Source organism: Bison bison, unplaced genomic scaffold (assembly GCF_000754665.1).
Source record: "Bison bison bison isolate TAMUID 2011002044 unplaced genomic scaffold, Bison_UMD1.0 scf7180017864487, whole genome shotgun sequence".
NCBI lineage: Eukaryota > Metazoa > Chordata > Mammalia > Artiodactyla > Bovidae > Bison > Bison bison.
Window position 1 is genome coordinate 4949905 of NW_011495047.1, and position 13707 is coordinate 4963611.

Sequence of the window (13707 nt, forward strand, 5' to 3'; positions counted from 1 at the left end):
GGGCGGCGGGGACGCAGGCTCGGGGTGCAGAAGGGGCCTCGGGGAGCCCAGATGCCCGTCGCTGCTCCGAGCCCCTTCGAGTTGCTTCGGCCCGGTCCGGGGCCTGGCGAGGCCCAGACCACGCAGGGACCTCCTTCTGGGCCATCTGACCGAGACAGACGGAGCCCGGCGAGCCCTGCACGGTGCGAGCCATTGAAGAACCGCGAAGGAGAAAGGGAGGCGCGAATGGTACGTTCGGGGCGTTGGGCCAGAACTCTCAGAGACCCGGAGCGGACCGTGCGGTGGCGCTGGCGTCCCCGGGGCGGACATTGGCTGTGCGCTCTCAACGACGTAGCCGCGGAGCCTGTCGCTGATAATCTCGTTTATGAACTTGTTGGATCACCTGGATAGAGTTATGATGAGGGCTACATAGATTGTTAAATGCTTCTTTCCCCACGATTACCCCGTGTATTTCTTTGCTGTTTTGTCTGCCCACTTTGCAGGCGTTTGGTCTCCATTTACGCACGGAGCTACTGTAGAACCAGACATCCATACACACTTGTAAAACTGGTAAAAATCTGAATTTGTGGGTTATTCCAATGTCATTTTGCTGGTTTTGATTGTGTACTACAGTTGTTCAAGATTTGGGTAGGACTGGGTGAAAAGTGAATGGAAATTTCCTGGACATTTTTTGCAGCTTTGAAATTAGGTAGTGCTACCCTTTCAACTTTATTCTTTTTCTTCAAAATGGTTTTGGCTATCTAAGGTCTTTGCTTTTTCCAATGTATTTGATTAGGTTGGCCAAAAAATTCATTCAGGTTTTTCCATATATTACAGAAAAGCTGTAACACACTTTTTGGCTAAATCAATGGAATACACTTGTCATTTCTGGGGGAAAATAATCTTGAGATTTTTTTTATTAGGATTGCATTGAAGACAGTGATCAGTATGAGAAATTACATCTGAGCAATATTGAGTTTTCCGGTCCATGGACATGGTTTCTTTCTCTGTTAATTGAAGTATTCTTTACTTTGTCTCAGCACTGTTTTATAATTTTCAGTGAACAAGTCTTGCATGTAATCTGTTAGATTTATACCTAAGTTTTACATTTTTTTTATGTTATTGTAAATGATATTGACAAAAAAAAATTTAGCTTCCAATTTTTCACTGTTAGTAAATAGCACTATATTTATAGTTTTGTGACTCCCAGGTAAAGAATCCACCTGCCAATGTAGGAGATTCAAGTTTGATCCCTGGGTCAGGAAGATACCCTGGAAGAGGAAATGGCCACCCATTCCAGCATTCTTGTCTGGAAAATTCCATGGACAAAGGAACCTGGCAAGCTACAGTCCATGGGGTCACAGAGTCAGACACGACTGATGGAGCACACACATGCATGCACATATATTGACCTTATATCTTGTGATTTTCAAAAACTCACTTATTCTAGTAGCTTTTTTTTATATACAGATTTCTTGGGAATGTGCACAATTCTACACAATTATATGGCTATATAATAAATGCAGTTTTATCTCCCTAATTTTTATACTCTTTCTCTCTTTCTCTTACCTTATTATAATAACTAAGATATCCAGTACAGTTTTGACTAGACATGGTGAGAATTGATATTTTTTCTTATTCCTGATTTAGGGAGAAAGCCTCTCTTTTTTACCAGTGTGATATTAGCTGTAGGTTTCACTTAGATCCTTTTCATCAAGTTGAGGAAGTTCATTCTGCTCCTAGATTGTTGAGAGCTCTTATCATGAAAGGTTCACATTCTATTGATATAAATTGTAAGTTGAATTATATTTATTGATTTTTGAATGTTGAACCAACCTTGTATTCTTGGGATAAATCCCACGTGGGGCTGATGTAGTATCCTTTTTATAATGCTGCATTGAATCTGATAGTATCTTTCACCCCTATATTCATTTTAAAACTTTTTTCAGATGGGTTTTTTTTCTGTTGCAGTAAAATATCCATAATACAAAACTTACATTTTAATCATTTGTAAGTGTACATTGACATTAATTATATTCACATTGTTGTGCAGCAGTCACCTCTGTCCATCTCCAGAGCTTTTCATCATTCCAGACTGAAACACTGTGCTAATTAAATACTGACTTCTGATTCTCCCTCATTCCAGCTCTAGAAACCACTAATCTACAATTTGTTTCTATGAATTTGATTACTCTAGGTATCGCATACAAGTAGAATCATATACTATATGCCCATTTGTGTCTGGCTTATTTCATTCAGTTTCAAGATTTATCCATGTCATAAGATGTCTCAAAATTTCCTTATTTTAAAGCTGATTAATATCTCATTGTATGTACATACCGCATTTTGTTTATCCATTCATTCATCTGTCAGTGGACATTTAGATTGTTTCCACCTTTTGGTTATGTGAAAATGCTACTGTGAACACTGGTATATAAATATTTGTTCAAGTCCCTGCTCTCAATCTGTGAGTTATACCTAGAAGTGGAATTGTTGAGTGAAAAAGTTGGCTTAAAGCTCAACATTCAGAAAACGAAGATCATGGCATCCGGTCCCATCACTTCATGGGAAACAGATGGGGAAACAGTGGAAACAGTGTCAGACTTTATTTTTCTGGGCTCCAAAATCACTGCAGATGGTGACTGCAGCCATGAAATTAAAAGACGCTTACTCCTTGGGAGGAAAGTTATGACCAACCTAGATAGCATATTCAAAAGCAGAGACATTACTTTGCCAACAAAGGTTTATCTAGTAAAGGCTATGGTTTTTCCAGTGGTCATGTATGGATGTGAGAGTTGGACTGTGAAGAAGGCTGAGCGCCAAAGAATTGATGCTTTTGAACTGTGGTGTTGGAGAAGACTCTTGAGAGTCCCTTAACCTGCAAGGAGATCCAACCAGTCCATTCTGAAGGAGATCAGCCCTGGGATTTCTTTGGAAGGAATGATGCTAAAGCTGAAACTCCAGTACTTTGTCCACCTCATGCAAAGAGTTGACTCATTGGAAAAGACTCTGATGCTGGGAGGGATTGGGGGCAGGAGGAGAAGGGGATGACAGAGGATGAGATGGCTGGATGGCATCACTGACTCAATGGACATGAGTCTGAGTGAACTCCGGGAGTTGGTGATGGACAGGGAGGCCTGGTGTGCTGCGATTCATGGGGTCGCAAAGAGTCGGACATGACTGAGTGACTGATCTGATCTGATCTGATGATAATTCTGTGTTTAATTTTTGAGGCAACCCCACATGATTTTGTATAGCACTTGCATCATTTTCTATTTTCTCTAGCAATGCACAAGGGTTCCAGTTTCTCCACATCTTTATCAACTCTTAGTGGTTTGTTTTTTATAAATTGCCATCCTAATGGGTATAAAGTGGTGCTCATGGATATTTTCGTGTCTATGTATATAAGAGAAATTGGTCTGTAGTTTCCTTTTTATAAATGGATTTAAGTATTTTGGGCAGTATCTTATGTGTTTTGGACAGTATTTAAGTTATTTTGGACAGGAGGTAAACAAATGAGAAGTCAAGGATGTCCTGAAGGTTTCCTGGTTGTAGTACAAGGTGTGTAGTGCAACAGAGACTCTTGAAGAAGAGTAGATTGTAAAGGGCAGGGAGAAAGGATTGGAACAAAAAATACTGATTTAATTATTGTGAATTTTGAGCTCACAAGGACTATGGGCCATCCTGGTAGAGATATAAAGGGAGACGTTCAGAAAAAATAAGTAAAGCTGGAGGAATGAGTAAGGACCAAGGAACACAGATAAAGGTAACTTCTATGCTGGGAGATAGTGAAGGACAGAGAAGCCTGGCGTGCTGCAGTTCATGGGGCCACAAAGAGTCAGACACAACCAAGCGACTAAAGAATAACAACTGTCTGCTAAGTCACTTCAGTCGTGTCCGACTCTGTGCAACCCCATAGATGGCAGCCCACCAGGCTCCTCTGTCCTTGGGATTCTCCAGGCAAGAACACTGGAGTGGGTTGCCATTTCCTTCTCCAATGCATGAAAGTGAAAAGTGAAGGTTAAGTCGCTCAGTCATTTCCGACTCTTAGCGACCCCATGGACTGAAGCCTACCAGGCTCCTCCGTCCATGGGATTTTCCAGGCAAGAGTACCGGAGTGGAGTGCCATTGCCTTCTCCGAACAACGGTCTACTGAGTGCCAATTACTCTAGTGTTTAGGAATTACCAGTCCAAGTGTAGTAGATGAAGTCACAGAAATGTACAGGTCCTCCGAGAGAGAGAAGGCCAGGAACAGAACACTGAAGAACAAAAATTTAAAGATGTGACAGGAAAGAAACAGTCAATACTGATCAGTTCAGTCGCTCAGTTGTGTCTGACTCTTTGTGACCTGACGGACTGCAGCATGCCAGGCTTTCCTGTCCATCACCAACTCCTGACACTTGCTCAAACTCATGTTTGAGTCAGTGATGCCATCCAACTGTCTCACTGTGTCGTCTTCTTCTCCTCCCACCTTCAGTCTTTCCCAGCATCAGGGTCTTTTCCAATGAGTCAGTTCTTCACATCAGGTGGCCAAAGTATTGGAGCTTCAGCTTCAGCATCAGTCCTTCCAATGAATATTTAGGACTGATTTCCTTTAGGATGGGCTGGTTGGATCTCTTGCAGTCCAAGGGACTCTCAAGAGTCTTCTCCAACACCACAGTTTAAAAGCATCAGTTCTTCAGTGCTCAGCTCTTTATGGTCCAACTCTCACATCCATACATGACTACTGAAAAAACTATAGCTTTGACTAGATGGACCTTTATTGGCAAAGTAATGTCTCTCCTTTTTAATACGCTGTCTAGGTTTGTCATAGCTTTTCTTCCAAGGAGCAAGTGTCTTTTAATTTCATGGGTGCAGTCACCATCTGCAGTGATTTTTGGAGCCCAAGAAAATAAAGACTGTCAAGAAGTGATGGGACCAGATGCCATGATCTTAGTTTTCTGAATGTTGAGTTTTAAGCAACAAGGTATAAGTGTTCTTTTTGCTAATATAAACATTTCAAATCTGACATTCTAAATTAAGCTACTTTCTGTTTTAATTCTGAAAAGTAAAGATAAAGCTTTAAAAATTGTCTCTAAATGTGTTATCATTTTAAATTCAAAGATGCACCGGGATGAAATCACACGAGGACAAAACAAAGCCCTTGACAACCCATTAGGCGTTTTAAAGCATTTATTTTAAAAATCAGAATGATGCACTATATTTACTCACATATATTCCTGTTTGTTACCAGATATTTTCAGCAAACAGACATCTTTAAGCCTCTTCATCTGCTTTTATCAAACCTTCAAAGTGGATCCTGCTGCTGTTGACAATCACAGCAGCCCGCTAGGGGTAAAGTATGGGGAGAGAAAAATAATCACATACTCCTTAGAATTCAGAAATAATAAAACACTTGAATGGGTAAAATGTACATACAAATAGTGACAGAATTTTCATACACACTCTAAAAGGAAGAATAATATAAACATATCACATATTTATTCATTGCTCATCATCCAACCAAATATTTTGTATTATTTAAAACTATCAAGTTCTAGATTTTTGTAGGATAGCTATTAAACGGATGACTACTTCTTTAAAATTACCTGTTTAAAGACACATGATCTTTTGAAAATGCAGTTAAGCACTGCATATGGTAAGGAATTTCATGAAATCCAGTGTTACTGACCTGATATAATTATCCTTAAGGTAGGAAGAATACAACATATGACTTACACGTGTACATGTTTTTTTCTCTCTACCCACCCCCACCCAATCTCTGAATTCAACAGATTCCTTCTAATTGACTTCAACTCTCTTTGAAGTTTTAAAGAGAAACAGAGATGGTCCTTGCTTGCAAGAGTTCATTCATCGAGGGAAAGCCAACACGTCCATGCAGACAGACAGACATCCGCAGGAGGGGAAGCCATGGGAACAGAGGTGTTGAAGGTCTTCAGGTCTTCAGAGATCATTCTAGATGTTAAAGTAGGACTTCACCAGTGAAAGTGAAGACGAATGGGTAGTAGTGGTGGGGAAGAATGTTAGGCAAAGAGCACAAAATGAACATTGCCTAGGAAGCTGCCAAATGAAGAACATCTTCAGGGGCGATGCATTTGTGAGGAGGTAGAGTGTGGGTGTGCAGTGAAATGCAAATGTTAGAAAAATGGGTTGAAGCCAGGTTGAGAGGGGCTTGGATACACTGTGAAAGATTTTAATTTTTCTTGTGTGTGTGTGTGAAGGAGTAACTGAATGTAAGAAGGTGGGATGACATGCCCACTGTTGCCTGAAGGAAGATGTGTCTGCTGCTTGGTGAAGGAGTTCCAGCCACATAAAAAGCTTGTACTCTGCTGTAAGTCCTGAATAAAACTTTCTTCATCTTAAAACATGAGAAATTAAATAAATCCAGGAAAAAGAAAATCCCAATAATTTTAAAGAATCTTTTTTTTTAACATGACATTAATATAATTACCCTCTTCAAGTATATGTGCAAGATTCAAGAGTTCAACCAATTCATCTTAGAAAGAAATGGACCATCAAGAGAAATGAAGGGACTTGATTATACTACTTTGTCAGAAGTAGAATCTCAAATGTTGGGTTGGCCAAAAAGTTCATTTGGGCTTTTCCACACCACGTTAGGGAGAAACCCAAATGAACTTTTTTGACCAACCCAATAGGATAAAGGTCTTGAGAATCCAAGTTCAGCCTTTTCTCCACATTTCCTGGCATTCAATAATATATATTTTGGGGAAATCATTTTTAAAAGAGTTCTGGTTTAACTGGGGAGAAGAGCATCAAATATTTTCACCCTCAAGTGACCACGAAGTATTAAAAGAAAGATTTTTTTAACCAACGAGTGTTAAATGAAAGATTTTTCCAATGGAGGTCCTGAGGGTATCTGTTTTCATTAAACAGAAAAAGACATGAATAACTATTTCAATTGTACATAAGTGGTTATGCTTAAAAATATAAAGATGACAGAAAATCAGTTTCTCATTTAAAACGTCCTTGAGTTTGTTTCCTTCCTTTTTTCTTGGCAAAATGAAAGGAATTTCAGACTAGTCTTTTGATAGCCACAGATCTTCAAATAATGAAGACAAAATTAATTGATTCATACCATCTGTAAATTTTGTTGAGTACCTAATGGCAAATAAATGTTACTAGCCCTACCACTAGTGGCTTATAATTAAAATAGGATTTGGAGCACTTGATGAAGATATATTATTCCTCCCTGAAAGCAAATTTAAGAAATGTTCTCTATTTAGATATATGCTAATTCACTTATAAAGAACAAAGAACTGTATATAATTAAAAACAAGAACATGTATATTTTTTCAATGAGAAAAAAATCATTTGGAAAGGGAAAAAAGTGGAAGCTAAGCAAAGGAAACTTAGAGGTTAAGTATTATTGATACTGAGCTGAATATAAACACCAAGCACAGTTATGTTACAAGAAAGTGAGACTGAAATGTTAAGTCTTTCAGTGTGGACACAAAAGTCTGAAGTTATTTCTTTTTATTTACTGTGGGTTATTCTGGAGAGGAACAAGATGTTTTCAAGTTGGTAAAATAAAGCAAAGATCCAAGACACATTAATGAAAATGGTTTCACTGGAAAAGTATGACTGTGCTAGGATATATGTGTTATCTACAGGATTTGGTCAGATTCTCGGGGGTCTTCATGTTTTAGCTGAAGTGTTTTAGACTCACATTTTAGACTCCATTCTAGAATGTATGCCAAAGGCAATTCAAATTCATTTCAAATGTCTATGACAAAAATAAATGCCATAAAGAAAAACCTATTCTTGGAAGATTCAATAATCCTGGACTGGGATGTTGCAAAAATGACATGAGACATTTACTCAGTACCTAATTAGTGTATAATAACTGTCAGTGGTAACAATAATTCAGTTCAGTCACTCAGTCGTGTCCGACTCTTTGTGACCTCATGAATTGCAGCACGCAATTAGAAGATCTGTATTTTTATCCTGATTCTGCTACTGAATAAATTGTGAGCATGAACAACTCTACTTCTCCAGGCCTCAGTCTCCCAACATAGAAAATGAGACAGTTAAACCAGACCATCCCAAGGAGTCATTTCAGGTTTAAAAAAAAAAATCCAATTATTCCAATCCAGACATCAAGGAATAGTCTCACTATGTAAGCAATGTTTTCACCTCGAGCCCCTCAACGAATAAAGTTAAATAAAATTTTCCATGGTCCAGTTTGCATATAATTATTTTGATCTAATATTTACTGGGTTTACAAAATTATAAAATACACACAAAAAACAGTTTCCTAAAGTGGTTCCAATACAGATAATTTGAGAACTTAAGTACATATTATTATTTTAAGTATATTTAACAACTCAGTTCATACAGGTTGACAAATACAATGGAAAAGTAGACTGCCTAAAGATTTTAAGAGATTAAACTCCACGTTCTGTAAATTCTATTAAAAAAATAAGCCACTACATATTAGGACATCACACTAAAATATATTTTAAAGTATACTCTCCCTCTTAAATGGCAGTGATTACACATTAGGGCAACCACAGAGCACTTACAAACTTTTTTCCATTCAACGTCATCCATACCCAAGATACATCCTGTTTGGTCAGCGCCAGTGTCTCTCTTGCGTCTGAGCTTTTGTTGGAGTTCTCCTATTTGACAGTTACAGCCTTTTCCCATAACTGTAGCTATCCATCCAGAAATGCCCAGTGTCTGAGGCTGGGGAAACAGGTGGTTCAGAGGTGAATGTAAGAAAAGGGATATGATTCAGTGACTGGAGACATAATTGTGTACCACAGGCAGTTTATACGATCTCTTTTTAGGCAGGAAGCTTTGTCAGACTGAATAAGATTCAGGCTAGAGACAGCTTTGTGTGATTTCCGAGTTCTCCCTCCCTTAGTGTTAGGGAAGGGGGGATTAAGAGAGGCTGTATGTCGGCTGACTTCATGTTACCTTTGCTTTTAAATGCCACTGAGAGACTGATGATACCAGATGTTTCTTTATTAAAAGGACCTGTCCACCTGAGCTTTAATCAGATAAGCCCCGTTTTTCATATATTGAGATTCTTGAGAGCTAGCGACAAATTCAGGCTGGAATGGGATATATCACAAAGCAGACATTCTTGTCTGTTTTCATTCAGATGTGGTCTCTCTGACTGTCAGGAAGTCCTTAGCCTATGTGGTAGAGACCTAACCAATGAACACAGATCACAGGGCACTGAGAGAAGGAGGCTTCTATCCTTGAGATCCAAACTTTTTTTTTTCACTCTCCTGGCAAGAAAAGGTACATCAACCTCCTTCAACACTAGGGAAACTCAAAATGTTTATTCATTCACCTCCCTTTAGTTTATAGAATATGCACTTTAATGACAACACAAAAGTAAATTATCAGATTTCAGTTGTAAATACTGACACAACACATTAAGTATATTCCTTGGTCCCTATGTATGGATGTATTTTTCCACATTCCTACTGTCCACTTCAGGTCTGAGATGCTGTCTCCTTTCTGGCACTTTCTCCTCTAAGCAGGCTCTACAGCATAGCATCCCAAACTTGAATCTTCTCGCTCAAGTTAAGTGGTCAGGATTTGATCCTTCCTTAGAAAACGCTGTGCTGGGGTCTCATTGGGTGGTCTTGTGTGATCCAATCAGATTGCTTGTGAACAAAAAGAGGAGTCAAAGAGAACTTGGGTTTCCAGGTAAAAATAAAGTGCTGCCCCCTATAAATCACAGTCTCTGTGGAGTAAGGTGTCTTCCTAAAGAGGTAGAAATAATAGGGGGTGTGTGTTGCAGATGCCCGCATTTCAGTGATACTGAACACTGTATCTTTAAGGGCTTAAAATGGACTGACTCCACTCATCTCTCTGATTTTTTCATAAGTAAGCCAGAACACCAGTGACCAAGGGGTCTGAAAGATTAACCAAAGAAGTTAGTGCATATTTCAAAGCAATTATAAATCTTCTACACATATGCATACACATCTTTGAATGATGAACTCATTTTGAATCCACTTAGGCTGAAAACAAATATTTTGGCATTTCACCTATCTAGAGCACCTTATCATTTACAAAGCATTTTCAGGTCTTTTTTGTCACAGATGTCTCCAAACAATTTATAATGGAAAGGAAAGGTATTGATACCCCTGTTTTACAGATGAGGGCACTAAGGCTTAGCAATCAGATGCCTGCCAGCATGGTGGAGTTGGACCTTGGGCTTCCGACTTCCATTCCAGGGTTCCTTTTACTGACCATTACTGGATAAAAGGCTAGGACTCAGCATGCCTGAATTCTAGGCTGGGCTCTTTTCTTCTACATGTAGTTTGTGTAATGTATGGAGCATGACAAGGAAGCCCTGAAGAACTTGAAAGTAGAGATGAAAGATTATCCTTTGAGAGTTTGATCATAAAACCAACACCTGGTATATCACATAATGAATATAAAAATGCACATGAAGTGGAGAAAAGGGCTTTCACCTCAGAAAGAACTGGCTATGAAGGTGTCACTGTGCCAAAAGGAATTATAAGGGGATGAGGGTTAATCAAGAACAGAAGATAAAAATGCTAAAGACACAGATGGAGATCACAGAGGAAACAATGGAAGTAATCATCAGAGGAAGTATGTCTTGGATCCAGTTCTTATCTGGTTTGGTTCCTAAGTTACAGGTAATATTGATCAGAGAGAAACCCTAATCACACTAGAGTATAGAGAAATAAACTTAAGCAATGAGAATGTAAAATGTATTTGCTTAGAGTGTTTATAAAGCAACATTTATGTCATATGTGTTTAGAAATGTTGAGCAAGTTATACTAGTAGACTGAGGATTCGTTAGTGGATTTAGGAGAATACATCTTTGGTCAATTAAGTGTATGAAGACACAGACAAAGAAGCTGTGACAACACAGTCTTGTGACAATAAAAATGAAGTGAGCCAAGGATATGACTGCAATTGGATCTGGAAGCAGAGGTCTCAGTTAAGAATGGACTAGGCAGTCATTCCTGATGGCTCTGGTTATCAGACTTCTTCCTCAGAGCAACCAAACTATACGCGAAGGAAATAAATATTAATCAGGGATTAAGCAAAGCAAGGGCACGCTATCCTTAGCTAGTGTAAGGAACTGGGATTAGGTTTCGCTGGGTTTTGAAGAGGAGTTAAAGAGGGAGAGCCAAATAGCATGTACAGGATATAGACTGGATATACTGAGCCTCTGCAGAAGGGCATATGGCCAGTACCTTCTTTTACTTGTTTTTTCCTCACTGGCATAGTTGTACCATTGAGAAGAATCCAAGTGTATATGACGCCATGTTATCATAACTGCTGGAAAAAACTTTTTTTCCTCCATGCTTTTACTGTGGGGTTGAACACACAGGGACTCTTGGGTTGACCTTTTTCAATATTAAGTTTACAGATAAGCTCTTCCTGGTAGTAGTATTCTGTGTTCAGCAGGCAACCTTCTGATTATGACTTGGCTCCCTTATAGTTTGAATTTAGCTATCCAGAGGACTTCAGCATTGAGATCACTGGCCAGAATTATTTCTCAGTGTGGATGAGCCAATGTCCTCTGGTCATCGATTTCAGTGAGTTTGGCTGAAGGGCAGTTGTATGTGCAAAGGCCTATTTACTTGGAAGTGCTCATGAGTCAACAGGCTTCTACGCTCAGGTCCTGTGGCAAATCAACAAAGCCACGCCACCCTGGTGATCTCGGGTGGTTAGCCAGTCTGTCTCCGGTAACCTCTCTTCATCACCACGCCCTGTCTCTGTTTTAAAACTTCCATAATGAGCTGCAGGACTTTGAGATACTCAGTATACCATCCTAGTTAGGACCATGGGTTTAGTTAGAGTTGAACAAATCTGCAGTGGATTCCTAGCTTGGCCATGTACTTGCTACATGAACTTGAGCGAGTTTCTTATACTTTGAGCTGTGTTTTTCTCATCTGAAAAATGAGGATCACACTACCCGTAACGTTAGGTTCTTGTAAGACTTAAAAAATTACGTGTGTAAAGAGCTTAGCACAAAGCTTGTCATATATTAGGTATCCATTCTGAGGTCATTTATACTTCCTGAGTCTCCTGTTACAAAGACAATGGGTCAGATCAAGTGGTCTCAGTGCTCCTTTATACTGGGCTCTTCTCCATCACCTCTTGGTTTCGTTTTTCATCCCTGGTCTCACCCATCCTCATGGTCTTCCCCACCAGAAATATCAAAGTCTCATTTCCCTTCTCTCCCTCCTTCCCTTTCTCTGTCTGATCAGTTACTACATCCTGTGGAGTCGAACACAAATGTTCTTGAAATTCACCTTCTCTCCATTTCTACCATCATCTCCTGGCTAGACCACCGCCCAAACTTCCCTTCTTGCATGCTAACTTTCACAATAGCTTCGACATTGCTGCCACAGTAGACTTGTCCCCAAGCAAGTATTAGCACATGGCTCCTGGGTTCAAACAGGTGCTTGCTACTGCAGTTTCACCTCAACTACTGAATTGGCCCCCCAGGTCCTTCGCAGCCTGGTGCCTAAATGCTCTTCTATGTACTCTTCCATCGTCTGCCCTCTGAGGACCTACAGTCTAGCCACACAGAATTTTCTGCAGTTCACCAGACATTTTGGGGTCACCCGTGACTTGCTTATGTTGCTTCCTCATGCTTTTCTTGACAAACACCTACTGATCCTTCAAAGCTCGGATCAGGGATCACCTCTGGGAGGCCTTTTGGGACTTCTCAAAGAGTTCAAGCCATTTTTCTCCACTATATGTGTTTTCATGTTTTGTTCACAGCACTGGCAACCTCTTTAGTAATCTGTGTCCTCTGAAGCCAGACTGCCCAGGTTTGAGGCCCTGATGCCAGTAGTTAATAACCACTTAGCCTGGCCAAGTTATTTAGACACGTCACTTTAATTTTCTCCTCTATAAATGAAATATATGATAGTAATGTTCCAAATAGATTATTGGGAGAACTCAATGAGTTAAGCCATGAATATGATTAGCACAGCACTGGCCATATAGCAAGTGACTTCATAATCTTAGCTTTATAATCTCTGTAATTTTAACTACTTACATGTCTATCTTCTCCTATCACATTGTACACTCCTTGAGAGCAAAAACATATGCATCATATTCCTTGGTGTTACCAGCACTTATAATAGGACCTGGTTTATGCAGGCCAAGTCAAAATCTTCCTTTCCATTAAATATCCATAGATTTGAGATAACTTCAAAGTATAATCAAAACAATGAAAATAATCTTTTACAGCTTAGGTGTGCTTTTGTATCAGATAATGCCAAGGGCTTTGGCTGTTAGTTTCATGTTAATAGATAGATACCTACTACCCTTGGTGATGTCATTTATCCCCAGCGCTTCAGATATTATCTGTGTGTAGATGGTGCTCAGGTCTAATGTGCCATCCTCATGATTCTAAGATCCAGGCCAATATATGAAGCTAGTCATCTAGATATCTCTTCTTAAATGTCCTGCTGCTGCTGCTGCTGCTGCTAAGTCGCTTCAGTCGTGTCCAATTCTGTGCGACCCCATAGATGGCAGCCCACCAGGCTCCCCAATCCCTGGGATTCTCCAGGCAAGAACACTGGAGTGGTTTGCCATTTCCTTCTCCAATGCATGAAACTGAAAAGTGAAAGTGAAGTCGCTCAGTCGTATCCGACTCTTTGCGACCTCATGGACTGCAGCCTACCAGGCTCCTCCGCCCATGGGATTTTCCAGGCAAGAGTACTGGAGTGGGGTGCCATTGCCTTCTCC

At 39.8% G+C, this 13707-nt stretch overlaps 1 protein-coding gene across 2 annotated transcripts in view; it reads right to left on the reverse strand.

The window, feature by feature from the left end:
* Positions 1-5133: 5133 nt before the first annotated feature.
* Positions 5134-13707, reverse strand: part of SLC25A27 (solute carrier family 25, member 27) — a 27100-nt gene continuing 18526 nt past the window's right edge. The window contains exon 9 of one of the 2 annotated variants that reach the window (XM_010863071.1): positions 5134-9620. In XM_010863071.1, coding sequence (XP_010861373.1) covers positions 9564-9620 — 57 coding nt within the window. In that variant the 3' untranslated portion in view covers positions 5134-9563. Of the gene's footprint in view, positions 9873-13707 lie in introns of both variants that reach the window. The other variant, XM_010863070.1, reaches the window with a different exon arrangement.